The following is a 26,577-nucleotide window of genomic DNA, read 5'->3' on the forward strand; positions in this document are numbered from 1 at the left end:
TGTGTAACTCTAGGGAGCACCACCCACACTATGGTTTATGTAAATGGTGCTCCTAAAACAAAACCAGACCATAATGCAAATGGCACCAACAGGGACTGTGCAGTGTGGTGGCTATGTGTATATGGTTAGACTAAGCTTGACTTATTTTGATTAATAATTTGATCAATGAAAAAGGAGCAAAGAGAACAGAGAAATTGAAGTGGCAAGGAAGAGAATTAACAAGTATTGAGCTATGGATGTTTTGCCTGTGTTATTCCCTGCAGTTTTCCCAACAGCCCTCTGAGGCAGCTGTATTATTAGCTCACTTTTTCAGATAAAAAAATTGAGACTGGAGGATGGCCAACTTGGCCAAGTCACATAGCCAGTAAGTGATACTGAATGCTAAACCAAGTATCAAGACTGGGAATTTTAAGCAATTTGGATTTCACAGATTTTTATTTTCAGGGGCTAGAACAGTTTTTTCACAAGTGAAAAATTCCCAGCATAACTAAAATATTTTCTGCATTTGACTCATTTGTAGGAATCTAGCAAGATTTCAGGAGAAGGCAATGGCACCCCACTCCAGTACTCTTGCCTGGAAAATCCTTGGATGGAGGAGCCTGGTAGGCTGCAGTCCATGGGGTCACTAAGGGTCGGACACGACTGAGCGACTTCACTTTCACTTTTCACTTTCATGCATTGGAGAAGGAAATGGCAACCCACTCCAGTGTTCTTGCCTGGAGAATCCCAGGGACAGGGGAGCCTGGTGGGCTGCCGTCTATGGGGTCACACAGAGTTGGACATGACTGAAGCGACTTAGCAGCAGCAGCAGCAGCAGCAGCAAGATTTCAAACCCCTGGAGCTCAGGTGATGAAGCTCTTTTAAGGAGAATAAAAGTTTAGAACCTCAGTGCTGAGGGGTTCTTTACAGTCTTTTCAGTCTCCAGTGTGTGTCCTGAACTCATCACACATTCACTCCTGCCTGTGGCACCCTTTTCACAAGCAGCTGTGGTCCTGTCTGGTGTCTGATTTTGTTTTCAGTATTTCCACATTTCCATCCACCACCTACTACTCTACGCTAGGCCTGAACAAACTACAGTTATCCCAATAAAGCTCAATTTTGTCCACCAGATACTGCAAGTAGAGGCATGAAAGTGCACATCTGGAAAAAATTTCCACAAGAAAATGAGTAGGAGTTGTAAGTGAATCTTCTGCTAACCAGAAAATCTATTAACCGTTTTTCTGAGAACTCTGATTAAAGAAATCTTTCTCTGGGGATTTTAAAGAAAAGGCAAGGATCTTTTTGGCTGAGATATCTGAGAGGGGGACTGATGACCACCTGGCATTGTTCATACTGACAATAATTAGAATAGCAACTGGATAATCTAGCACAATGTGAATGCCACAGATTCATGTATAATGTCTTCAATCTTTGCAACCATTCTTTAGGTATTTTTTCTTCTATTGTGTAGTTGCATAAACTGAGGCAGAAAGGATGAAGACTGAATAAGAAATCTGGGACTCTCTGATTCTAAAGTCTGTGCTTTTGAAGGCTCAATTCAATTAATGTTTGAACATTTTTCTAAAGTAAATTCTTTCACTTTTTCTAAAGTAAGTTATTTAACTAACCCAGATCTGATGTTAACGTCTCCACTTTGCTGAATATCAGGTCATTACTGAGGTTCTATGACCAATAACTCTCTTTTACCTTTGCATTTGCGGAGATATGTTCCTCCTCTTTGGTGATATACTCTGTCCATGTGTACCAATGTCCACTAGCTTGCTTGAGGAAATAAAAATCATAGATGCTTCCTGGACCCAAAGAAATAGAACAAGTTATTAGCACATCAGGGGTTTACATTTCATATTTGAGATATTTAACTACCTCAGCCATAGGCATCTGAAATGTATGACTATCAGTATTGGTAACTGTATAAACTAGAAAAACATCTTTTAAAGAATAATGACTTTATTATATGTATAAAAATAATGGGTATTGATTATACAAATAATGATAATATAAATAATATAAACAGGAAGTATTGAAAAGAAAAAAAAGGGAGAAAACAAATGGCTCCAAATCTCACAATCAGAGATTACTTTCGGCAGCAATCCTTCCAGTCCTCTCTTGAGGCATACAAACATATTGAAGGTGAACGTATAGGTAAATGAAAGAAAGAATTTTATTAGGATAGGATCATTTAATATATATCATATAGATATATACACAAATATATACGAATTATATTAATATAATGTAACATAATAAGATATAATATATATTTTTATATATCATACTATTGAAAAATAAAAACATTAAATTTAATTTTATTTAAATTAGGAGACTAAAGTGAAACTGAAGGACCTTCTGAACTTCAGATAATCATCATTCACTACAGGAGATACTGGTTCCTAAAAGTGGCTTCTTTTTTTTTTTTTTTTCAATTGAGGTACAATTGACAAAGACTATATTTGTTTCAGGTATAAAATGTAATGATTCAATTTTTACATTTAGTGAAATGATCGCATTATAAAATGATTATAATAAAAATTGTATATATAAATATAAAATGCATATAATATTAAATGATCCAGGGACTTCCCTGGTGATCCAGAGGTTAAGAAGTCACCTGCCATTAAATTAAAAAAAAAAAAAAGTCATGTGCCAGTGCAGGGACACTGAGTGTTCGATTCCTGGTCCAGGAATATTCTACCTACGACAGAGCAACCAATCCTGTGCACCACAACTGTTGAGCCTGAGCTCTAGAGCCCACCAGCCACAGCTACTGAAGCCCGTGCGCTGTAGGACCTGTGCTCTGCACCGAGAGAAGCCACTACAATGAGAGGCTTATGCACTGCAACGAAGACCAGCCCCTGTTCGCCACAACTAGAGAAAGCTGCACATGGCAACGAAATACTCAGGCAAGACAACAAGGACCCAGCATGGCCAAAAATAAATAAATAAAAAATAACTGATCCTATTCTTATAAAACCCATCATCATACATAGTTAGAATTTTTTTCCTTGTGAGGAAAACTTTTTTTAAAACTGAAGCATAGTTGATTCATAAAGTGTGTTAGTTTCAGAGGAGACCGGGTGCATTTAGGGTGGTATGGCCGTAGACTAAAGCTGTGTTAGTTTTCACTGTATAGCAAAGTGATTCAGTTATATACATATACATATGTACATATAAAACCATATACATATATGTATATAAATAGAGCTATATATATAGCTATATATATATAGCATATAAATAATTTTCAGATTCTTTTCCATTGTATATTTTTATGAGATATTAAACATAGTTCCCTCTCCTATATAGTAGGTCCTTGTTCTCATCTATTTTTATTTATAGTGGTGTATATACATTAATCCCAAGCTCCCAATTTATCCCTCTTTACCCATTTCCCCTTTGGTAACCATAAATTAGTTTTCTACGTCTGTGAGTCTATTTCTTTTTTACAAATAAGTTCATTTGTATCATTTTAAAAAATTCCACATATAAGTGATACCATATGATATTTGTCTTTCTCTGTCTGAATTCACTTAATATGATAGTCTCTAGGTCCACCCATGTTGCAGTAAATGGCATTTCATTCTTTTGTCTGACTGAGTAGATTTCCGTTGTATGTATGTGTGTGTGTGTGTGTGTGTGTGTGTGTGTGTATATATATATATATATCACATTTCCTTTATTCATCTGTCGATGAACATTTATTAATAGGGTGCTTCCATGTCTTGGCTGTTTTGTAAATAGTACAGCCATAATTATTGGGGTACATGTATGTTTTTGAGTTATATTTCTCCAGAAATATGTCCAGGAGTGGGGCTGCTGGGTCATATGGTAACTCTATTTTTAGGGTTTTGAAAAACCTCCATGCTGTTCTCTGTAGTGGCTGCCCCAATTTACATTCCCATCAACAGTGTAGGAAGGTTAATTTTTCTTTCACACCCTCTCTAGCATGTTATTTGTAGACTTTTTGAGAATGTCATTCTGACTGGTGTGAAGTGATACCTCATTGTAGTTTTCATTTCAATTCCTCTAATTAGTGATATTGAGTATCTATTTATGTGCTCGTTGACCATCTGTATGTCTTCTTTGGAATCATGTGTTGTTAGGTCTTCTGCCCATTTTTTGGGGGGGTTGTTTTTTTTTCTGATATTAAGCTGTATGAGCTGTTCGTATATTTTGGAAATTAATCCCTTATCAGTTGCATTTTTTTTGCAAATACTTTCTCCCAAACTGTAGGTTGTCTTTTGGTTTTGTTTATGGTTTCCTTAGCTGTGCAAAAGCTTTTAAGTTTAGTTAGGTCCCATTTTGTTTAGTTTTCCTTTTGTTTCCATTATTCTAGGAGATCAATCTAAAAAAGTATTGCTGCGATTCCTGTTAAAGAGTGTTCTGCCTGTGTTTTCCTCTAGGAGTTTTATAGTATCCACTCTTACATTTAGGTCTTTAATCAATTTTGAGTTTATTTGTGTATACGGTGTTAGAGAATGTTACAATTTCATCCTTTTACATGTTCTCCAGTTTTTCCAGCACCATTTATTGAAAAGACTGTCTTTTGTCCATAGTATAGCCTTCCCTCCTTTTGTTGTAGATTAATTTACCATAAGTGCATGGGTTTATTTTGGGGCTCTCCATCCTGTTCCATTGATCTATATGTCTTTTTTTGTGCCAGTACAATACTGTTTTGGTTACTGCAGCTTTGTGGTATAGTCTGAACTCAGGGAGCATGAAGCCTCCAGCTTTGTTCTTCATTCTCAGGAGTGCTTTGGCAATTCTGGGTCTTTTATGGTTCCATATAAAATTTAGGACTACTTGTTCTAGTTCTGTGAAAAATGTCATTGGTAATTTGATAGCGATTGCATAAATCTGTAGATTGCCTTGGGTAGAATTTTAACAATACTAGTTTTCCCAATCCAAGAACATGGTATACCTTTCCATCTGTTTGTGTTGTCTTTACTTTTTTTCATTGGTGTCTTATAGCTTTCACAGTATGGGTATTCTGGCTTCTTAAGTAAGTTTATTCCTAGGTATTTTATTCTTTTTCATGCAATGGTAAATGAGATTGTTTCTTTAAATTCTCTTTCTGATATTTCATTGTTAGTGTATAGAAATGCAACAGAGTTCTGTATATTAACTTTGTCTCCTGCAACTTTACCAAATTTTTTGATGAGCTCTAGTAGTTTTCTGGTAACGTCTTTAGGATTTTTTTTTACCTCTTCTTTTCCAATATGGATTCCTTTCATTTATTTTTCTTTTCTGATTACTGTGACTAAGGCTTCAAAAACGATGTTGAATAAAAGTGGCAAGAGAAGGCATCTTTGTCTTGTTTCCGATCTTAGAGGAAATGTTTTCAGCATTTCATCATTGAATGTGATGTTAGCTATGGGTCTGTCTCATATTCTTTTATTATGTGAGGCATGTTCCTTGTATGTCCACTTTCTGAAGAGTTTTTAATCATAAATGGATGTTGATTTTTATCAGAAGCATTTTTTTCTGCATCTGCTGAGATGATCATATACTTTTTATTCTTCAGTTTAATGTGGTGTTTCACATTGGTTTGTGGAAATTGTTAAATTCTACTTGATTGTGGCATATAAGCATTTTAAGGTATTGTTGGATTCAATTTGCTAGTATTTTGTTGATGAGTTTTGCATCTATGTTCCAAAACAAAACTATTTGAGTCCAAAGTCTGTAGTCTCTGATTCCCCAAGCTGAGGTTGGAGACCATGAAAGTCATGTTAAGCCTTCAGCTTATATGACTTTCTCCTGTACTGTTCAACAGCTCTGGAGTATAAGTGGGAAAAAAAAAAAAGAGAGGTGGTGTACTGATCCAAGGTTGGGGTTTTGCTGAGTTTGTATGGCAGGAGGAAAAGGGAAGGAGGGAGAGAAGGTGCTGATGAGAGAAAAACATGGAACAGGTGGGCCTTGGGGACAGATTTGGAGGGGTGGACTGGAGGGACTGGTAATTAAGGAGATAGCAGAAAGGAGGGAGCAGAAGCTAGTTGTAGCAGAGCTGGAGAGTTACAGGGCTACAAGGTAGTTTGTGAGAAGTCAGGATGATTGAACTTGGATTTGCAGAGGTGGAGCAGCTCAAGGTCAAGCTGGGGTCACAGACCTGGAGATGCCTTTGTGCTGCACAGACCTGAGTGTCTGAGGAGTCCAGCAGGGCCTCTCCCCTCTGGGGACATTTGTGTGAACCTGATCCCAGAAGCCATGGAAGAAGAGCAGTGCCTTCCACTGGGCAACACTGAAGGAGCTGTTGAGTCTCTGGGGCTTCCTAAGACTCAAACCCCAGGCTCCCCGGGTTTGGAGGCCTATGGTCCAGCACCAGGTAGCAATACTAAAGTGTAAATTATGGGGCAACATGTGCCCCTTGCTGATCTTGTGACCTTGGGTAAGTCATGGAATCTCTGGGCATTTTCAGGGGCTCCCTCAGTGTGGACTGGAGATAACCTGCTCTGTATGTTGCTCCTGCTGACTTTCCAAAGTCCCCTTGATATACATTGTATGAAGCAGGCTACTCACCCACTTTACTGCAGCATCTTCTTTCTAATCTTCAAACATACCACATGCACTCTTACCTCAGGGCTTTGGATCTGCTCTTCTTTATGCCTGGCAGCTCTTCCCCCTGCTCTCTTACCTGGCTTGTTCCTTACCTTTCAGATCTCAGCTCAGATGTCACCTCCTCTGGGAGACCTTCCCTGAACACTTCAGGTAGAGCCCCTGCGGGTCTCCATCAACATGCCAGTGTTTTTCCATCCTTGCACTTAATATATCTCCAATTATCTTATTCTATGAGCCTACTTATTTATTGTTTGTCTTCCTCAACTAGAAAGTGAGCTCTGTGAGAGCAAGGGGATTATATGTTTTTTGTTCACTGTTGTATCCCCAACAATTAGCACAGTATCTAGAACTATGTGTTAGTCGCTCAGTCATGTCTGACTCTTTCAACTCCATGAACTGTAGCCTGTCAGGCTCTTCTGTCCATGGAATTCTCCAGGCAAGAATACTGGAGTGGGCAGTCAATTCCTTATCCAGGGGATCTTCCCAACCCAGGTATTGAATCCAGGTCTTCTGCACTGCAGGCAAATTTTTTACCATCTGAGCTACCAGGGAAGTACATAGTAGGTGCTTAGTAAAAAGTACAAAGTAGGTGCTTTTTGAACAAATGCCTGACCAGACATGAAGCAAACACATTGTAGGCCCTCAGTATCTATTGTGTAAGGTAAGAACAACTGAACTGCTGCCTCCAGATCCTCTTGGTGTGAGAGGAAGTAGGTGGGCAGCATCGAGGCCCCTGGTCTCTGGCCTCTGATCAATACACAGCGGTGATTCTGAATCACCTTCTCACTCCACCCGTTCTTCCAAATACAATCACAATACTCATCGAAAATCACTCCCTACTTCCCTCACAAAAGTAACACGAAGTTCCTATGGTCCTTTTCCCCAATGAAGCCCTGCCTCTGTAATTGTTGGAAGTCTTTTTCTTTGTTGCACTTCAAGATGAGAAGTGGGAATAAGAAGAGTGTCAGGGAAGGACCTGGCTTCTCATCCAACCATTCCTCACTGACTCACTGTGGGGCCCTGGATGAGTGACACCCTTTCTGAGCTGCAATTTCCTCATCTAGAGAATGCTATGAGGAGTATATGAGATACTGGTTGCAAAGCTTTCTCAATTATATATATATATAAATATATATATATATATATATATATATATAAATATATATATATATATTTTTTTTTTTTTTTTTAATGTGAGAAAAACCTGAAGAGGACATGGAGGAAATACACAGGCTTCAGTGAGACAAGTGTTGGGCTGTGTGAGTCACAGGAGCACTGGGCATGAGAGGCTTGCAAGTTCCATTGCCTAGCCAACTCAGCAGCAGGCACAAGTGACTTGCTTCTCTCTCCACAGGACTCATCTATAATTGACCCAAAGAAGACAGCATTGGTGGTTGTAGGCTGTGTGTGTGTGTGTGTGTGTGTGTGTGTGTGAGAGAGAGAGAGACAGAGAGAGAGAGAGAGAGAGAGAGGGAGTCTTGAGTTAAAGGGCTGAAACACTCCAATCTAAAAAATTTTTTTTCTTGGATGCAAAGTTTTAATATCTACCCCCTTAGCAGGAGATGCTTCTTAACTAAAAAAAAATTTTCAGCCATTAGGGCTTAAAGTCATTATAATTTTAAAAATAATTTAATCCAGCTTTGCTATTATATTTTAACTTTTCATTGTGAAAAAAATTTAAAATACACAATGCTGACTTGAAAAAATGCACAACATGAGAATTGCAAGTTAAATTTTATTTGGGGCAAAATGAGGACTATAGACCTGGGAAACAGCATTTCATATAGCCCTGAGAAATTGCTCCAAAGAGGTTGGGGGTAAGGTCAGTATATATGTGATTTTGGTGAAGGGGGAGTACATGCAATCAAGCACTTTAATTTTTGCAGAATGTATCTGCTAGTCACGAGGAGCAGTCATCACTATGAAGGATTTTAGTGTTTTTCTAGATATGAGGAAATACAAGAATTGGGCTCATAAAGTTGGATCCTGAAAATATCTATCTGAAGACCCATTCTGCTAGTTTTTCCCAGAGTACCTCATTTCTGCTCTCCACCCTGAATTCCTTTCAGGGGTGTTTAAAATCAGCAGAAACAGCAGCATGTGATTTAATCCTTGTAGAGGTAGCTGGCAAGTGCCAGTATGTAGCTGACAACAAAAAAAGGAGGATAGTATAATAAACTGTCATGTACCCATTATCTAGCTTCCAAAATCTTCAACATTTTGCAACTGTTTCATGCATTTCTACAACATCAACAACCATCATATTCATTTTCCTTCCCTTCTCGCTTCCTCCCTTTCCTTTCTTCCTTCTTTCTTAGACTGGAACATTTTGAAGCAAATCCTGATATCACATTTCATTTGAAAATACATGTGACTTAATGTTAGATCAATTTTATTGATTCCTTTATGAACTATGATGTGATTAACTCTCATTCTTCCATTTCTTCTCCTTTGGTTCTCTTTGTTGTTCTTGATGATTCTATTGTTGTGCAGTCACTAAGTCATGTCCAACTCTTTATGACCCCATAGAATGCAACACGCCAGGCTCCTCTGTCCATTACTGTCTCCCAGAGTTTGCTCAGACTCATGTTTATTGGGTCAGTGATTATATCTAACCATTTCATCCTCTGCAACTCCCTTCTCCTTTTGCCTTCAATCTTTCCCAGCATCAAGGTCTTTTTCCAATGAACCAGCTGTTCACATCAGGTGGCCAAAGTATTGGAGCTTCAGCTTCAATTCTTTCAGCATAAGTCCTTCCAATGGATTATTCAAGGTTGATTTCCTTTAGGATTGACTGGTTTGATCTTGCAGTCCAAGGGACTCTCAAGAGTCTTCTCAAGCACCACAATTCAAAAGCATCAATTCTTTGGCATTCAACCTTCTTTATGGTCCAACTCACATCTGTACATGACTATTGGAAAAACCATAACTTTGACAATATGGACCTTTGTTGGAAAAGTGATGTCTCTGCTTTTTAATACACAGGGTAGGTTGTCATAGCTTTCCTTCCAAGGAGAAAGTGTCTTTTACTTTTTCAGGGATTATAACACTGACATTTTGTTTTGCAACTATAATGCTTCCATACCTTAGTCTTAGATCTCTATTCAAATAGGTTCAACAGTCAAACTTGGGTCTTTTAACACAAGACTATTTCAGTTCCTTATCTTGATTGATTAGTTGGCTGATTTATTTTTTATTTCTAAGAAGGGACTTAAGAGGGCTCAGTTCTCTCAGATCTTGCACGTTTGATAATGTCTGCCACTTTGTATTTGAAAAGTGACTTGGCTGAGAGTAGTATTCTAATGTCACATTTTCTTTCCCTTAGAGTTTTGCAGACCATTGTTTCAGTGTTTCTTTCAGTCTAGCTTGCTGTGTAGAAGTTTGAGGCCCATCAGATATTTCCACTTTTACTGATTTTTCTTTTCTATCTGGATGCCTGATGGAATCTCTTTTATCCTGGAAGTCTAATAATTTAATCAGATTTTTTAAAATCAATTATTCTGTATCAGTTTTTCTTAGAACACAAAATACTCTTAAAATTTACAGAAATACTTCTTCTTTTTAGGAAAAATTTCTACATTTGTTTCTTGGTATATATTGTCTACATTATTTATTGGGATAGCTACTCGAGGAATTAACACTGTAAGGTCTCCATATCAATCATATTCTTAGACTGTCTTCATTAGCAAGTGTAGTTGTCTCAAACCTTTCCTCTAAGCCATTTGTTAGATGTCTAGATTTATATGTTTTATCCCTTGCTGGTCCTTATTTATCAGATCATTACTAATACTGTTTAGTTCTCTATTTGTTTCTTTGGTTTTTCAATTCCTCTTTTTCTCAGATTCTGTGGTTTTAACACTTCATTTACAAACTTTAAAATGATAGATGTATTAAGATATAATTAACATATGCTCTAATTCACCCATTTAAATTGTATAATTCAATGGTTTACTAAATATACATGTATGTATGAATATATTAATATTCACAGAGTTGTACAGTTATCACCATAATCAATTTTAGAACATTTCATTACACCAAAAAGAAACCTCATACCTCTTAGCTGTCACTTCCCAAATCCTCTTCCCATCTCTCACCAGCCTGCTTGCCCCCAAGGTAACCACTAATTTACTTTTTGTTTCTATGGACTTGCTCTTTTGGACTTTTCATATTAATGAAATCATCCAATAGATACTCTTATGTGATTGGCTTCTTTTACTCATCAGAATGTTTTTAAGATTCATGCATGTTGTAGTATGCATTATTGCTTCATTTCTTTTTATTGTTGAATAATATTTAATTGTATGGATATACTGTATTTTCCCCTCCACGGATCACTGCCTTGTCATGGTGAAGGGGCTTGCATAACTCAATGAAGCTATGAGCCATGCCATGTAGGGCCATCCAAGACAGATGGGTCATAGTGGAGAGTTCCGACAAAATGTGATCCACTGGTGGAGGGAATGGCAAACCACCCCAGTATACTTGCTGTGAGAACCTCATGAACTATGTATAAAAGGGCAAAAAGATATGACACCGAAAGATGAGTCCCCTGGGTCTGAAGGTGTCCAACATGCTACTGGGGAAGAGTGGAGGAGAACTACTAATAGCCCCGGAAAGAATGAAGTGGCTGGGCCTAAGTGTAAACGATGCTCTGTTGTGGATGTGTCCCATCTCTTTAAGAGCTGTGAAAAGCACTTAAAGAGATAGGAATACCAGACCATTTCAACTGTCTCCTGAGAAACCTGTATGCGGGTCAAGAAGCAACAGTTAGAACCCTGTATGTAACAACTGATTGGTTCAAGATTGAGGAAGGAGTATGACAGGGCTGTCTGCTGTCACCCTGCTTGTTTAACCTAAACACTGAGCACATCGTGAGAAATGCTGGCCTGGATGAGTTACAAGCTGGAGTCAAGATAGGTGGGAGAAACATCAACAACCTCAGACATGTGGATGATACTACTTGAATGGCTGAAAGTGAAGAGGAACTAAAGAGCCTCTTCATGAGGGTGAAGGAGGATAGTGAAAGAGCCAGCTTAAAACTAAGTATTAAAAAAACTAAGATCATGGCATCCAGCCTCATTACTTCGTGGCAAATAGAAGGGGAAAGGTGGAAGTAGTGATAGATTTCCTGTTCTTGGGCTCTGAAATCACTGTGGATGGTGACTGCAGCCATGAAATCAGAAGATGATTGCTTCTTGGCAGGAAAGCTATGACAAACCTAGACATTGTGTTGAAAAGCAGAGACATTACTCTGCCGACAAAGGTCCATATAGTCAAGCTATGGTTTTCCCAGTGGTCACATATGGTTGTGAGAGCTGGACCATAAAGACGACAGTATGCTAAAGAATTAATGCCTTCGAACTGTGGTGCTGGAGAAGACTCCTGAAAATCCCTTGGGCAGCAAGGAGATTAAACCAATCAATCTTAAGGGAAATCAACCCTGAATACTTGTTGGAAGGACTGATACTGAAGCCAAAGCTCCAGTATTTTGGTCATCTGATGCAAACAGCCGACTCATTGGGAAAGTCCCTGATGCTGGGAATGATTGAGGGCAGGAGAAAAGGGTGTTAGAGGATGAGATGCCTGGATGGCATCACCAATGCAATGGACATGAACTTGGGAAAACTCTGGGTGATGGTGAGGGACAGGGAGGCCTAGTGTGCTGAAGGGTATGGGGTCACAGAGAGTCGGACACAACCAGGTGACTGAACGACAAGAACATACTATATTTTATTTATTCACTCATCAGCTGATGGACATTTGGATTGTCTTCACTTTTTGGCCATCATGAATTACGATGTTATGAACATTTGTACATAAGTATTTGTGTGAACATATATTTTTGTTTCTCTTGGGCATGTATCAGGGAGTGAAATGGCTTGCTCATATGGTAAGTCTATTTTAAATTTTGTTTGTTTGTTTAACTTTTGAGAAATGCCAAATGTTGTTTTTCAAAGCTGCTGTACAATTATACTTTTCCACTATAATATGTGAGGGTTTCAATTTTCCCACATTTTCATACTTGCTCTTCATCTTTTTTTATTATTCTCATTGTAGTTGTGAAGTGGTATCTTGTGTTTTTGATTTGCGTTTTCCTGATGGCTAATAATGATAATAATGTTGAGCTATTGTCATGTACTTATTGGCCTTTTATATATCTTCTTTGGAGAAATGTTTATTCAGTTACTTTGCCTATTTTAAAACTGTATTATATCTTTGTATTATTGAATAATAATACTTCTTTATACTTTACAAGTTTCTTATCAGATATTTGATTTGCAAAATGTTCCAACCATTCTGTAGGTTGTGTTTTCACTTTCACGTTGTCCTTTGAAGCACAAAAGTTTTTCATTTTGATGAAGTTCAGCTAAATTATTTTTTCTTTAGTTGCTTGTATTTTTGTTGTCCTAAGATATTGTTGCCTAGTCCAAGATCATGACCATTTATCTGTACCTTTATTTTCTTCTAAGCTTTTATCATTTTGACTCTTGAGTTGAGATCTTTCATCTGAGTTAATTTTTGACTATGGTATAGAGGTCAAATTCATTATTTTATATGAATATATTCATTTAATCCATCACCATGTGCTGAAGGGATTATTCTTTTCCCATAAAATTATCTTTATACCTTTGTCAAAAATCAAATCACTATAAATATGAGGAGCTTATTTCTGTACTCTTAATTCTATATATATATATATATATATATAAATACATCCCTTTGCCAGTAGCATGCTTTTCATCTATAAGTTTAAAAATTAAATTTATATATTACATAATATATTATACTATAAATTTATAAGCGCTTGTAATACAAATATTTTATATTTCTTATGTCATGTTTTTCTTTTTTTTTAATAAAAATATTTGTTTTTATTTGTTTATTTGGCTGCACTGGGTCTTAGTTGTGGCATGTGGGTTCTAATTCCCTGACCAGGGATCAAACCTTGGCCCCCTGCATTGGGAGAGTGGAGTCTTAGCCACTTAAGGAAGCCCCAGTCACGTTTTTATTTTAGACTCTCATTCTCTGTCTCTGTCTCCCTCTTTCTGATATTCTTGCTCTGCTATAATCAGGTAAATTCTTCTTGACATTTTCCCCAACACTATCTGGAGTGAGTTTATTTCCCCCAATTTTGGTCACAATTCAAGGAATGGTGTGTGGATTTCTTTTCTGTAGCCTGAGGGTACAGGGGTGGGGTAAAGGAAATACTCAGTTGCCTTTGCCAGGAAACCTGGGCTTTGTAGTCTCTTTCTAAAATTTGGCCAATTTTCCTGATCCATGGGTCCATCCCACTTCCACCCCAGCTAGAAACATGCTTCACTCTGGAAAAATTCAGCTCACATCCCCCACCCAGCATGGAGTTGTAAACCCTGGTAGGTTCCTCCCACTCCTGATAAGATCTTACCAAATTATGGAAGTTTCATGCTCAAAGGTTTCGCCTTGGCATTTTTTGCAGCTGCCCAGTTACCACTGCAGTCTGCTTTTTTCTACACTGGTGATTACCAGTGAGAACTCTCAGAATTTTGTCAACTAACTTCCTTTCCACCCAGCATCGCTTTCAGGACAGTTGGGTTGTGGGTTGAGAGACACAACATCAAGGATCTTTTGTTTCTCTCCCTGTCTACTTACTACCTTTCAATGTTCAAAGGATCAGGCTGTAACTTTTATTTTTGAAGTTATTGCTGGGAAATGTTTAGGCTTAAACTTAAAATTAAAAAAAAAAAATTTTAGGCTTAATATATCGCATTATGTATTAAAGGAGAGCTTATCCTATGTTACTGCACAGCTCTACCTAGAAGTCAATCTGGTACATTTTTAGAAAGCAATCTGGCACTATGCTTACAAAAATGTTCTCTAGCTCAAGTCAGAAATTCAATTCTGGGAATTTATCATAAGGAAATAATTCACAATGAAAATAATCTCCATACACAAATATATAGCACTATTTGTGATAACAAAAACTGAAAATAATTTACGTGCCCCACATTAGAATACCAGTCAAAATTATGTCTTATAAGATAAATGGACTATTTTACAGTCATTAAAATGATTACACTATTTACAAAACAAAAAGACACACAGACAAAGAAAACAAATATGGTTACCAAAGGGCAGCAGGGGGGATAAATCAGGAATTTGGGATGAACATATATCACTATATCTAAAACATAAAACAATAAGAACATATTGTACAGCATGTCAAACTATATTCAGTATCTTATAATAACCTATAATGGTCTTTCCTGGTGGCTCAGCAGCAAAGAATCTGCCTGCAATGCAGGAGAATCAGGTTCAATCCCTGGGTTGAGAAGATTCCCTGGAGAAGGAAATGGCAGCCTATATAATATTCCTGCTTGGAAAATGCCATGGACAGTGGAGCCTGGAGGGCTATAGTCCATGGGTTCTCAAAGAGTTGGACATGATTTAGTGACTTAACAATAACAACAATAATCTAAAACAGAAAAGAATGTGAAAAAGAATATCTCTCTCTATATATAAAAGCTGAATCACTTTGTTGTACATTTGAAACATTGTAAATCAGCTATACTTCAATTTAAAAAAAAGGACTAGGGGAAATGAAGTAGATACACTCCAAGAGAGATGAATTGACTCTAAGTCAGATTGCTTACTTAAATGAGTGAATCTTATGATACGTAAATTATACCTCAACAGCTGTTATATAAAAAAGAATTTACACTTGGCACTTAAATTCACATCATCTTACACAAAAGGGAAAATCATGTGATATATCCAATTAATACTTAAGTAAAATAGAAAAGTTTAAAATTAAGTTTTGAAATAAACTATTAAATACTTAAAAATGATTGTTACAAAAATCTAAGTATTAACATAGAAAAATGCTTTCAAAAAACAATGACAGATAAAACAGAAGAATAAAAAACAGAATATATAGCCTTATGGCAACTATGTAAAGAGATGAAAGCAGATGGACAAGAGAGAGAAAGGTTTTTGGAAACGGAAATACTTAACAATAGTATGGTATGAACAAAAATGTTTTTTGATCATTTTTGTTTAATAGAATTGAATTATTTTTACGATAAGAAAGGAGACACAAAAAGCATTCAGAAAGCATTTGTCCCCTTCTCTTGCTGATATTATTAGCTGGAGCTAATTTGCGGCTTGAAACAAACATTTGGAACATTTTGGCCAAAGGGAAAAGGTCCAACTGAATAAAACTGGATTTATGGCTGTGTGACTTTGGCCAAGGTTATCATTGTATATCTGTAAAATGGCCCTGGTTTTATATCAAGCTCAGAAAAATCGCTGTGGAAGGCAAATGAGATATATGTGTCAGACATTTAGCATAGCTGTGGGCACACAGAGAGGCACTTGAGGTCTGTTTGGTACTCATCAGAGTAGGGCTTTTGTTTTCTGTGTACTGTGATTTAAACTCAAATTCTGATGCATGTGCAGGGGCAGAATGGAGGGAATAGTACTAGAAATCCAGGAAGGTGAATTAATTCTATCACCTTTTACCACCCCATGCCCCACCTCTGTTTTCTTGTCCGTCACTTGGGAGAATAAGATAAACTTTAACAGTGAAGTGAGTGGGTTTTCAAAGGACACACAATGAATGGGTAAATAAAGAGAAATTTAGCACTTTCTGGACAAATAAAGATAAATGTCAGTTGATGATAACACAACCTTGAGAGAATTCCCCAGAGGACTGCCGGCTTTCCTTAGTGTCTACTCCCCAACACAGTTCCTTCAGCACTCATTTGAGAGTTCCATGTACCCCAATGGCTCCTAGATCATGAAAAGTCCAGAAAACAATATTCCATGAGGTCAGAGAAGGCCTCCCTGGAGCTCTCGCCATGAGAATTTAAAACCCTGTGGAAAGGTTACAAAGGTATTTTATGGCTCAGACAATAAAGCATCTGCCTACAATGAGACCCAGGTTCAATCCCTGGGTTGGGGAGATCTCCTGGAGAAGGAAATGGCAACCCACTCTAGTATCCTTGCCTGGAAAATCCCATGGATGGAGGAGCGTGGTAGGCTACAGCCCATGGGGTCACAAAGAGTCGGACACGACTGAGCAACTTCACTTCAAGATGGTAATAAGTATAACCAAAACCAGATCAAGACGCCATATATTACACCATCCCATAAATTTGAAATGGCAAATCTATAGAGAACAGATGAATACCTGCCTGGGACTGAGACTGGGAACAAAGATTCCTTGAAAATGGGAATGAAGGATCTTCTTGTGGTGATGAATGTTTTAAATTTGTTCTAATGTTCCAGTGTTCTAAATTGGATTAAACAGTTGCACAACTAGGCAAATTTACTAATAACCACTGATTGCTTACTTAAATGAGTGAATCTTATGATACGTAAATTATACCTCAACAGCTGTTATATAAAAAAGAATTTACACTTGGCACTTAAAACACATTTTTGGATTCCAGTGGGTTCTGGCTAGGAGGTTGGTAATTTCCTACTAAAATACTTAGGAAGGCACAAGAGAAAGGAGTGGAATAATGTCAATGAAAACAAGACTAAAAGAAGCTAGGCGACTTCCTTGGTGGTCCAGTGGTTAAGACTTTGCGCTCCTAATGCAGGGGGCCCAAGTTCGATCCCTGGTCAGGGAACTAGATCCCACATGCTGCAAATAGGAGTTCACGTGCCACAAGACCCAGTGTACCGCAACTAAGACCCAGCACAGCCAAATATTAACAAAACAAAACACAAAGACTAAAAGAAGTTAGGTAGAATCTCCTCTAACTAGATATCAAATAAGCTGGACTGAGAAATTTTACCTCAAGAGATGGCATGAGAAACTGCAACAGGTGCACTGATATACTTTTAATTTCCCTCCTCCTTGCAACTCATGATATACAGAGATGTAAGTGACATCCCACATAGAGAATCAGACAGCTGTTCCTCTGTCCTGCCACATACTACTCTGGGAGAATTGTCTTATTTTTTTTTTGTCACCCTTGCCTTGCCAGGCCATCTTTCTACAGCCGATAGGGGTAGTAGGGTCCCAGACCGCAATGAGGAAAAAGAAAAATAGCTGTGGTGCCTTAAATTCAGTGAGGTAGGTCTTCCAAAGTGAAAAACCATGATCATTCTTTTGTTGAGAAATGTCCTCTTTTAGAATGTTCACATGAAACAAATTAAAAGGCTGCCTCCAACAGATGGCATTAGTTGATCATACATGGTCTTTGGATCTTGGCCATCCCGTTGTTTCTGACTCTAAAGGAGAGTTTACAGCATTTGGGTTTGTTTTTAGCGGGGGTTATGAATACCATTTACCCTGATCATGTCCAAAAGTAGCAAGAGTTTTGAAAACCAGCAGAAAGAGAAGTGTATGATTACCATGGAGACAAGAGTAAAGCTTAAATTTCCATGGATATGTTCACACTGATCACTTGTAAGGTGTCATTTTGCTCTTACAAACAGTTTTTTCAGAACCAAACCTACTTTCAAGTAGAGTAGTTGTAAGAGAAGATATATGAAGAAAGCAGTTTGCATTACATTATGGAAATTATAGTTTTTCTTACATTGCATCAGTTGAACAGGACGCAGAGGAAGGAGATGAATCACGGTAGACAGGAGATAGTGTAGGGAAAAGTTACCTAGGAAACTTGGAAGCTATGCACATAATTAGCTGTCCAGCCGCAGAAGGGAAGGAAAGATGTCACAAAGTGAACCAAGAATGGGGTCAAGGGTACTTTATGTACCAATTTCCTGGCACAGAGCATGAACAGACTGATCTTAATAATGAGGAAGCAAAAAGCAACATATGGAACCTGTGAAAAAAATACTGCTACATAAAGGGATATAATATGGAGATCACAATTGAAAGTATACTTCTGAACCTTGTTTAAGGCAGGACTCACAATCAAATTTGAGGAAACTGTTTGGTATCCTACATAGGGTACAAAAAGACAAGTTTTTCATGAAATAAGAACAGAAAGTCATAAAGAGAAAATAGGCTTAGATGAAAAGGCAAAATGAGATTAAAAAAGGGGGGTAGATGAGTGAGCTAATAGAGATGATGATATGGAGGAAGCAATAAAAGTTACTAACATTGATTTAACACTTTATGTGCATCATACTTAATTATAAATGTTTTATATACATCAACACATTTAATTCTTATAAGAGCACCATGAATTAGTGCTATTGTCCTCATTTCATAACTGAGGAAACTGAGAGATGTTAAGGAACTTTCTCAAGGGCACCCAACCAGTAAATACTAGAGCCAGGATTCAACCTCTGAAAATATGACTTCATGGCCTGTGCTTTTAATCATACACTAAGGAAGGACATCAAGGAAACAAAAGATACAACAGCAGAATTAAAATCAGTCAAGACAGGAAAAGCATAATTGAAGTTGTGGGTGAATCATATTAAAATGAAAAATCTAAATAAAAAAGGCAAAAACATAAAAATAAGGAAGGAGGAGATGATAAATACAGAAGCCAGAGAATAAAATTTTCCTTTGATGACTGAAAGAATCATGTTCTAGGAAAAATAAACAAAAGAAGACCTACATCTTGACATAGTCTGTTAAAAAAGAAAACTACAATAGAAAGGACATCAATAAGTCAACAAGAACTTGTGAAAAATAACTGCTCTCTCTCTCTCTATGTGTGTGTGTGTGTATATATATATATAATTAAATCTCACCCTCATTAAAAAGAGAAGAAATTTACATAAGTACTATTTTCAAACTTCAAACATGAACAGAACATCAATATACCTGAGGCAAAACTTATGGAACTACAGGAGAAATAGAAAAATACACTATTATAGTTGGAGACTTCTATACCCCTTTATCAGTAATTGACAGGTAGCAGGCAGAAAATGAGTAAAGATATATCAATAGTTAATCACCAGTCAATTGGAACTAAAGGACATCTATAGATTACTCCATCTAACAAGAGCAGAATATATTCTTCTCAAGCTCACATGGAACATTCACCAAGATAGATCATATTCTGGGCCAAAAAACACAACTTAGAAGTTTTTAATTAATAGAAATCACCCAGTGTATACTCTCAGACAAGAACACAGTTAAACTAGAAAGAACTCTGTACTTTCTGTTCAATTTTTTTATAAACCAAAAACTGCTCTAAAGCTAAAGTCTATTAATATTTTTTTAAAAAGAGAAGAAATTTGGGTTTCAGCCACAATGGCAGATAGAAAGACCCTGAGCTCAATTATCAAGAATACACCCAAATCACAATTATTTGCAGAACAGTCATCAATGAAAAAGTCTGAAACCTACCAGAAAATATCTTCTACAACTAAAGACATAAAGAAGGAACCACAATGAGACAGGTAAGAGGGATGGACTGGCAATATAATCAAGTCTCATACCCATAGGGTGGAGGCAGTCCACAAACTGGCAATAATTACAGTGTAGAGGCTCTCTCACAGGAGTGAGAGTTCTGAGCCCCATATATAGCTCCTCAGCCTGGGTCCTGCACTGGGAGGACAATATCCCCTAGAGCATTTGACTTTGAAGGCCAGTGGACTTAATTTTGGGAGTTCCAAAGGACGGGAGGAAATAGAGACTTCACTCTGCAAGGGCACACACAAAATCTCGCATGCACTAGGACCCAGGGCAAAAGCAGTAATCTGATAGGAGCCTGGGCTAGACCTACCTGCTGGTCTTGGAGAATCTTGAGGAGAGGCTGGGATTGCAGTGTAGCAGTGGCTTACCCTGGGGACATAGACACTGGCAGAAGCCATATTTGTACCATGTAGATACTGCTGCTGTGAGCAGTCACAATGGAATCCTACCCGTAGCTCATTAATACAAGATCTGAAAGTGAAAGTGAAAGTGAAGTCGCTCAGTTGTGTCCGACTCTTTGCGACCCCGTGGACTGTAGTCTATCAGGCTCCTCTGTCTATGGGATTTTCCAGGCAAGAGTGCTGGAGTGGATTGCCATTTCCTTCTCCAGGCGATCTTCCTGACCCAGGAATCGAACCCGGGTCTCCCACATTGCAGGCAGACGCTTTACTGTCTGAGCCACCAGGGAAGCCCAAGATACAAGATCTGGCCCCACCCAATAACCTGCAGGAAGTGCTGGAAGGTCTTGGGCCTAACAACTAACTGGGTGGAGACACATCTCCATTCATCAGCAGACAGGCTGCCTAAGGACCTCCTGAGCCCACAGCCCCTCTAGGCCCACAGGCCCACAGGCCTTTCCACCAGTGCACAAGCACTAGCCTGGCCCTCTAGGAAGCCTAGATTAGCCTCAAGACTAGCCTCATCCTATGACAGACATATTAGACAGCATATTAAAAAGCAGAGACATAACTTTGCCAACAAAGGTCTGTATAGTCAAAGCTATGATTTTTCTAGCAGTCATGTATAGATGTGAGAGGTGTATCATAAAGAAGGTTGAGCACCAAAAAATTGATGCTTTTGAACTGTGGTGCTGGAGAAGACTCATGATAGTCCTTTTGAGATCAAACCAGTCAATCCTAAAGGAAATCAACCCTGAATATTCATTGGAAGGACTGATACTGAAGCTGAGGCTCCAATATTTTGGCCACCTGATGTGAAGAGCCAACTCACTGGAAAAGACCCTGATGCTGGGAAAGATTGAGGGCAGGAGGAGAAGGGGATCACAGAGGATGAGATGGTTGGATGGCATCATTGACTCAATGGATATGAGTTTGAGCAAGCTCTGGAAGATGGTGAAGGACAGGGAAGCCTGGGGTACTATGATCCATGGGGTTGCAAAGAGTCAGACATGACTGAGAGACTGAACAACAAGAAGGAGCAGAGAAAGGGCCTGAGAACATATTTAAAAACACAGTAGCTGAAAACTTCCCTCACATGGGAAAGGACACAGTTACCCAAGTCCAGGAGGTGCAGAGAGCCTGATACAGGAGGAAGCAGAGAGGAACACACCAAGACATGTTGTAGTAAAAATGACAAAAATTCAAGGGAGACTATAAAAGGAACAAGAGAAAAGCAACAAATAACATACAAGGGAACTCTCATAAGGCTATCAGCTGATTTATTAGCAGAAACTCTGCAGGCCAGAAGGCAGTGGTGCAATATTTTTTAAGTGGCGAGAGGAAAAAACCTACAACCTACCTAGCAAGGCTTTTGTTCATATTCGATGGAGAGATAAAAAGTTACACAGACAAACAAAAGCTAAAAGAGTTCAACACCACCAAATGAGCTTTACGACAAATGTTAAAGGGAACTTTTCAAAGCAAAAACGAAAAGGCCACACCTAGAAATAAGAAAATTACAAACCAAAAAAACTCACCAGCAAAGGCAAACCAACAGTAAAGGTAGGAAATCATCCACACACAAAACTAGCAAGGAGGCTGAAAGTCAAAAGTAATAAACTCTAAAACAGAAATATAGTCCGATGGAACAAGATAGAAAGCCCAGAGATAAACCCATACACCTATGGATACTTTGATAAAGGAGGCAAGAATATACAGTGCGGCAAAGATAATTTCTTTAATAAGTGGTGCTGGGAAAACTGGACAGTCATGTATAAAAGAATGAAATTAGAACACTTCCTAACAGCATATGGAAATATAAACTCAAAATGGATTAAAGGCTTAAATGTAAGGCCAAAAACTATAAAACTCCTAGAGGAAAACATAGGCAGAATACTCTATGACATAAATCATAGCAAGATTCTCTATGACCCACCTCCTAGAGTAACAGAAATAAAAGCAAAAATAAAAAAGGGGGACCTACTTAAACTTAAAAACTTTTGCACAGCAAAGGAAACTATAAACAAGGTGAAAAGACAACCTTCAGAATGGGAAAAAATAATAGCAAATGAAACAACTGACAAAGGATTAATTTAAAAAATATACAAGTAGCTCATACAAATCAATAGCAGAGAAACAATCAAAAAAAGGGGCAAAGACCTAAACAGACATTTCTCCAAAGAAGACATACAGATGGCTAATAAACACATGAGAAGATGCTCAATATCACTCATTATTAGAGAAATGCAAATCAAAACTACAATGAGATATCACCTCACATCAGTCAGAATGGCCATCATCAAAAAATCTACAAACAATAAGTGCTGGAGAGGGTGTGGAGAAAAGGGAACCCTCTTACACTGTTGGTGGGAATGCAAATTGATACAGCTGCTATGGAGAACAATATGTGAAGTGAAGTGAAAGAGACCCAGTTGTGTCCAACTCTTTGCAACCTCATGGACTATACAGTCCATGGAATTCTCCAGGCCAGAATATGGGAGTGGGTAGCCTTTCCCTTCTCTAGGGGATCTTCCCAACCCAGGGATCAAACCCAGGTCTCCTGCATTGCAGGTGGATTCTTTACCAACTGAGCCACAAGGGAAACCCAAGAATACTGGAGTGGGTAGTCTATCCCTTCTCCAGTGGATCTTCCCAACCCAGGAATCAAACTGGGGTCTCCTGCATTGTAGGTGGATTCTTTGTATTGCATCCTGCATTGCAGGCAGAGAACAGTATGGAGATTCCTTTAAAAACTAGGAATAAAACCACCATGTAACCCAGCAATCCCACTACTAGGCACATACCCTGAGGAAACCAAAACTGAAAAAGACACATGCTAACCAATGTTCATTACAGCTCTATTTACGATAGTTAGGACATGGAAGCAACCTAGACATCCATCAACAGATGAATGAATAAAGAAGCTATGGTACATATATACAATGGAATATTACTCAGTCATAAAAAGGAATGTGTTTGAGTCAGTCCCAATGAAGTGGATGAACCTAGAGCCTATTACAGAGTGAAGTAAGTCAGAAAGAGAAATACAGTTATTGTATACTAATGCATATATATGGAATCTAAAAAGAGAGTACTGATGAATCTATTTGCAAAGCAGCAATGGAGACACAGACATTGAGAACAGAATTATGGACATGGCTGGGAGGTTGTGTGGGAAGTACGGAGAAAGTAACATGGAAATATGCATTACCATGTGTAAAATAGATAGCCAATGGGAATTTGCTATATATGACTCAGGGAACTCAAACAAGGGCCTATTAACAACCTAGAGGGGTGGGGTGGGGACAGAGGTGGGAGGGATGTTCAAGTGGGAGGGCACATGGGTAAACTTATGGCTGATTCATGTTGATGCTTGGTAGAAATCAATGCAATACTAAAGCAATTGACCTTCAATTAAAAATAAATTTAAAGAAAAAAAGTAGTAAAATTTATACCCACAATAAGCATTTAAGAGACACAGAATACAATTATATGTAAAATATAGTAACAAAACTAGTAATAGTGAGGGGAGGAGAGTACAAATGCAGTATTTTTAAAATGTACTTGAAATGAAGAGCTCAGCAACTTATACACGCATACACACAAACACACAGACTGCCATATAACTTCATGGTTTCCATATACCAAACATCTGTAATATATACACACACACACAAAGTAAAAGGAATCCAACCGTAACACTAAAGATAGTCATCAGATCTTAAGAGAACAAAAAAAGAAAGAAAAAAAAAAAGATTACAGAAACAACTCCAAACAATGAACAAAATGACCAGAATATACATCTCAATAATTACTTTAAATGTAAATGGATTAAATGCTCCAACCAAAAGACAGAGTGGCTGAATGGATACAAGAGATTGACTGCAGACCTAGAGACATACATAGACTGAAAGTGAGCAGACTCAAAAGGGTATCCCATGTAAATGGAAATAAAAAGATAGCCAAAGCAGTAACACTTATATCAGACAAAACAGACTTTAAAATAAAGACGGTTACAAGGGACAAGGAAGGACCCTACATAATGATCAAGGGATCAATCCAAGAAGATGGCTGTAAATATCTATGCACCAAACATGGGAGCACCTATGTATATAAGGCAAAATATATAAGACATAAAAGGAGTAACTGGTAACACAATAATAATAGGGAATTTTAACATCCCACTTATATCATAGGACAGATTATCCAGACAGAAAATACATTAGGAAATGCTGGTCTTCAATGACACTTTTGATCACACAGGCTTAACTGACATTCACAGAGCATTCTGGCCAAAAGTAGCATGATATACATTATTTCTTCTGGAGAAGGAAACGTCAGCCCACTCCAGTATTCTTGCCTGGAAAATCCCATGGACCGTGGAGCCTGGTAGGCTATAGTCCATGAAGTCACAAAGAGTCAGGCATGACTGAGCGACTTCACTTTCACTTTCATACACATAATTTCAAGTGCACATGGAACATTCTCCAGGACAGATCACATGCTAGGCCACAAAAAAGCCTCAGTAAATTTAAGAAAATTGAAATCATTTCAAGTATCTTTTTCAACAATGAGCTATGAGACTAGAATTCAACTATAAGGAAAAAATACTGCAAAAGACACAAGTAAGTGGAGGCTAAACAAGCAATTTTCACTGTATAAATCAAAGAGAACAAACAAAAATACCGAGAAACAAATGAAAGTGAAAACACGACAATCCAAAGCCTATGGGAAACAGAAAAACAGTTCTAAGAGGAAAATTTATAGCATTATAAGCTTACAACCTCAGCAAACAAGAAAAATTTCAGAAGATCCCATATGCCACAGAGCAACTAAGCCCGTGTGCCACAACTGCTGAAGCCTGGGCTCTACAGCCTGAGCGCCTGAACTGCCAAGCTTGTACACCCTAGAGCCTGTGCTCCACAGCAAGAGAAACCACTGCAAAGAGAATCCCATGCACTGCAACTAGAGAGTAGCTCCCACTTGCTACAACCAAAGAAAACATGCATGAAACATCTTAGACCCAGTGAAGCCAAAAAAATAAACAAATAAAAAGAAAGGCTTTTGCTAGTAAATCCAACATCTGGATCTTCTCAGGGACAGCTTCTATTAATTTTTGTTTTCCCTGTGTTTGTGTATTCTTTATTCTTTGCATACTTCATAATTTTTAGTTGAAACTTGGACATTTTGAATACTATAAAGTGGCAACTCTAGAAATCAGGTTCTCTCTCTTTCCAAGGTTTTTTTTTTATTATTTGCTGTTTGTTTTACTTATTGTTGTTTATTTAATGATTTTTATGAACGAATCCTGAAAACTCTATATTTTTTTGTCATATGTGGCCATTGAAGTCACTGTTCTGTTAGATTGTATGTGCTCAGGTTAGTAGTCCACTGATGATTGAACAGATATTTTATTAAATTTGTTGTTGTTTAGTGTCAAAAAAAAAAAAAAAAAGAAAAATTTCAAATAAGTAACCTAACTTTACACCTATATGAAACAGAAAAAAGAACAAATAAAACCCAAAGTTAGTAGAAAAAAAATAATAAAGATCAGGAGAAATAAATAAAATCGAGACTAAAAAACAATAGAAAAGATCAGTGAAACTAAAAGCTGGTTCTAGGAAAAGATAAATAAAATTTATAAAACTATAGAATGATTCATCAAAAAAATAAAGTCAGCCACTGTTTCCCCATCTATTTGCCATGAAGTGATGGGACCGGATGCCATGATCTTAGTTTTCTGAATGTTGAGCTTTAAGCCAACTTTTTCACTCTCTTCTTTCAATTTCATCAAGAGGCTCTTTAGTTCTTCTTTACTTTCTGCCATAAGGGTGGTGTCATCTGCATATCTGAGGTTATTGATATTTCTCCTGGCCATCTTGATTCCAGCTTTTGCTTCATCCAGCCCGGTGTTTCTCATGATGTACTCTGAATATAAGTTAAATAAGCAGGATGAAAATATAGAGCCTTGATGTACGGTAAATAGACGGGGAAACAGTGGAAACAGTGTCAGACTTTATTTTGGGGGGCTCCAAAATCACTGCAGATGGTGATTGCAGCCATGAAATTAAAAGATCCTTACTCCTTGGAAGGAAAGTTATGACCAACCTAGAAAGCATATTAAAAAGCAGAAACATCACTTTGTCAACAAAGGTCTGTCTAGTCAAGGCTGTCGTTTTTCCAGTGGTCATGTATGGATGTGAGAGTTGGACTATAAAGAAAGCTGAGCACCGAAGAATTGCTGCTTTTGAACTGTGGTGTTGGAGAAGACTCTTGAGAGTCCCTTGGACTGCA

General features: G+C 37.9%; 1 protein-coding gene and 1 non-coding gene across 2 annotated transcripts in view; one reads left to right on the top strand and one right to left on the bottom strand.

The window, feature by feature from the left end:
- The window catches only part of DNAH3 (dynein axonemal heavy chain 3), a 242,515-nt gene that overhangs the window by 76,319 nt on the left and 139,619 nt on the right, over nucleotides 1–26,577 (bottom strand). Inside the window, exon 41 of the mRNA XM_055562073.1 lies at nucleotides 1,687–1,790. Coding sequence (XP_055418048.1) covers nucleotides 1,687–1,790 — 104 coding nt within the window. The remainder of the gene's footprint in view (nucleotides 1–1,686; nucleotides 1,791–26,577) is intronic.
- Nucleotides 17,096–17,168, top strand: TRNAR-CCU (transfer RNA arginine (anticodon CCU)). Its single transcript has one exon. It is a non-coding gene; the product is annotated as a tRNA-Arg (tRNA).

This window comes from Bubalus kerabau, chromosome 23 (assembly GCF_029407905.1).
Source record: "Bubalus kerabau isolate K-KA32 ecotype Philippines breed swamp buffalo chromosome 23, PCC_UOA_SB_1v2, whole genome shotgun sequence".
Lineage (NCBI taxonomy): Eukaryota > Metazoa > Chordata > Mammalia > Artiodactyla > Bovidae > Bubalus > Bubalus kerabau.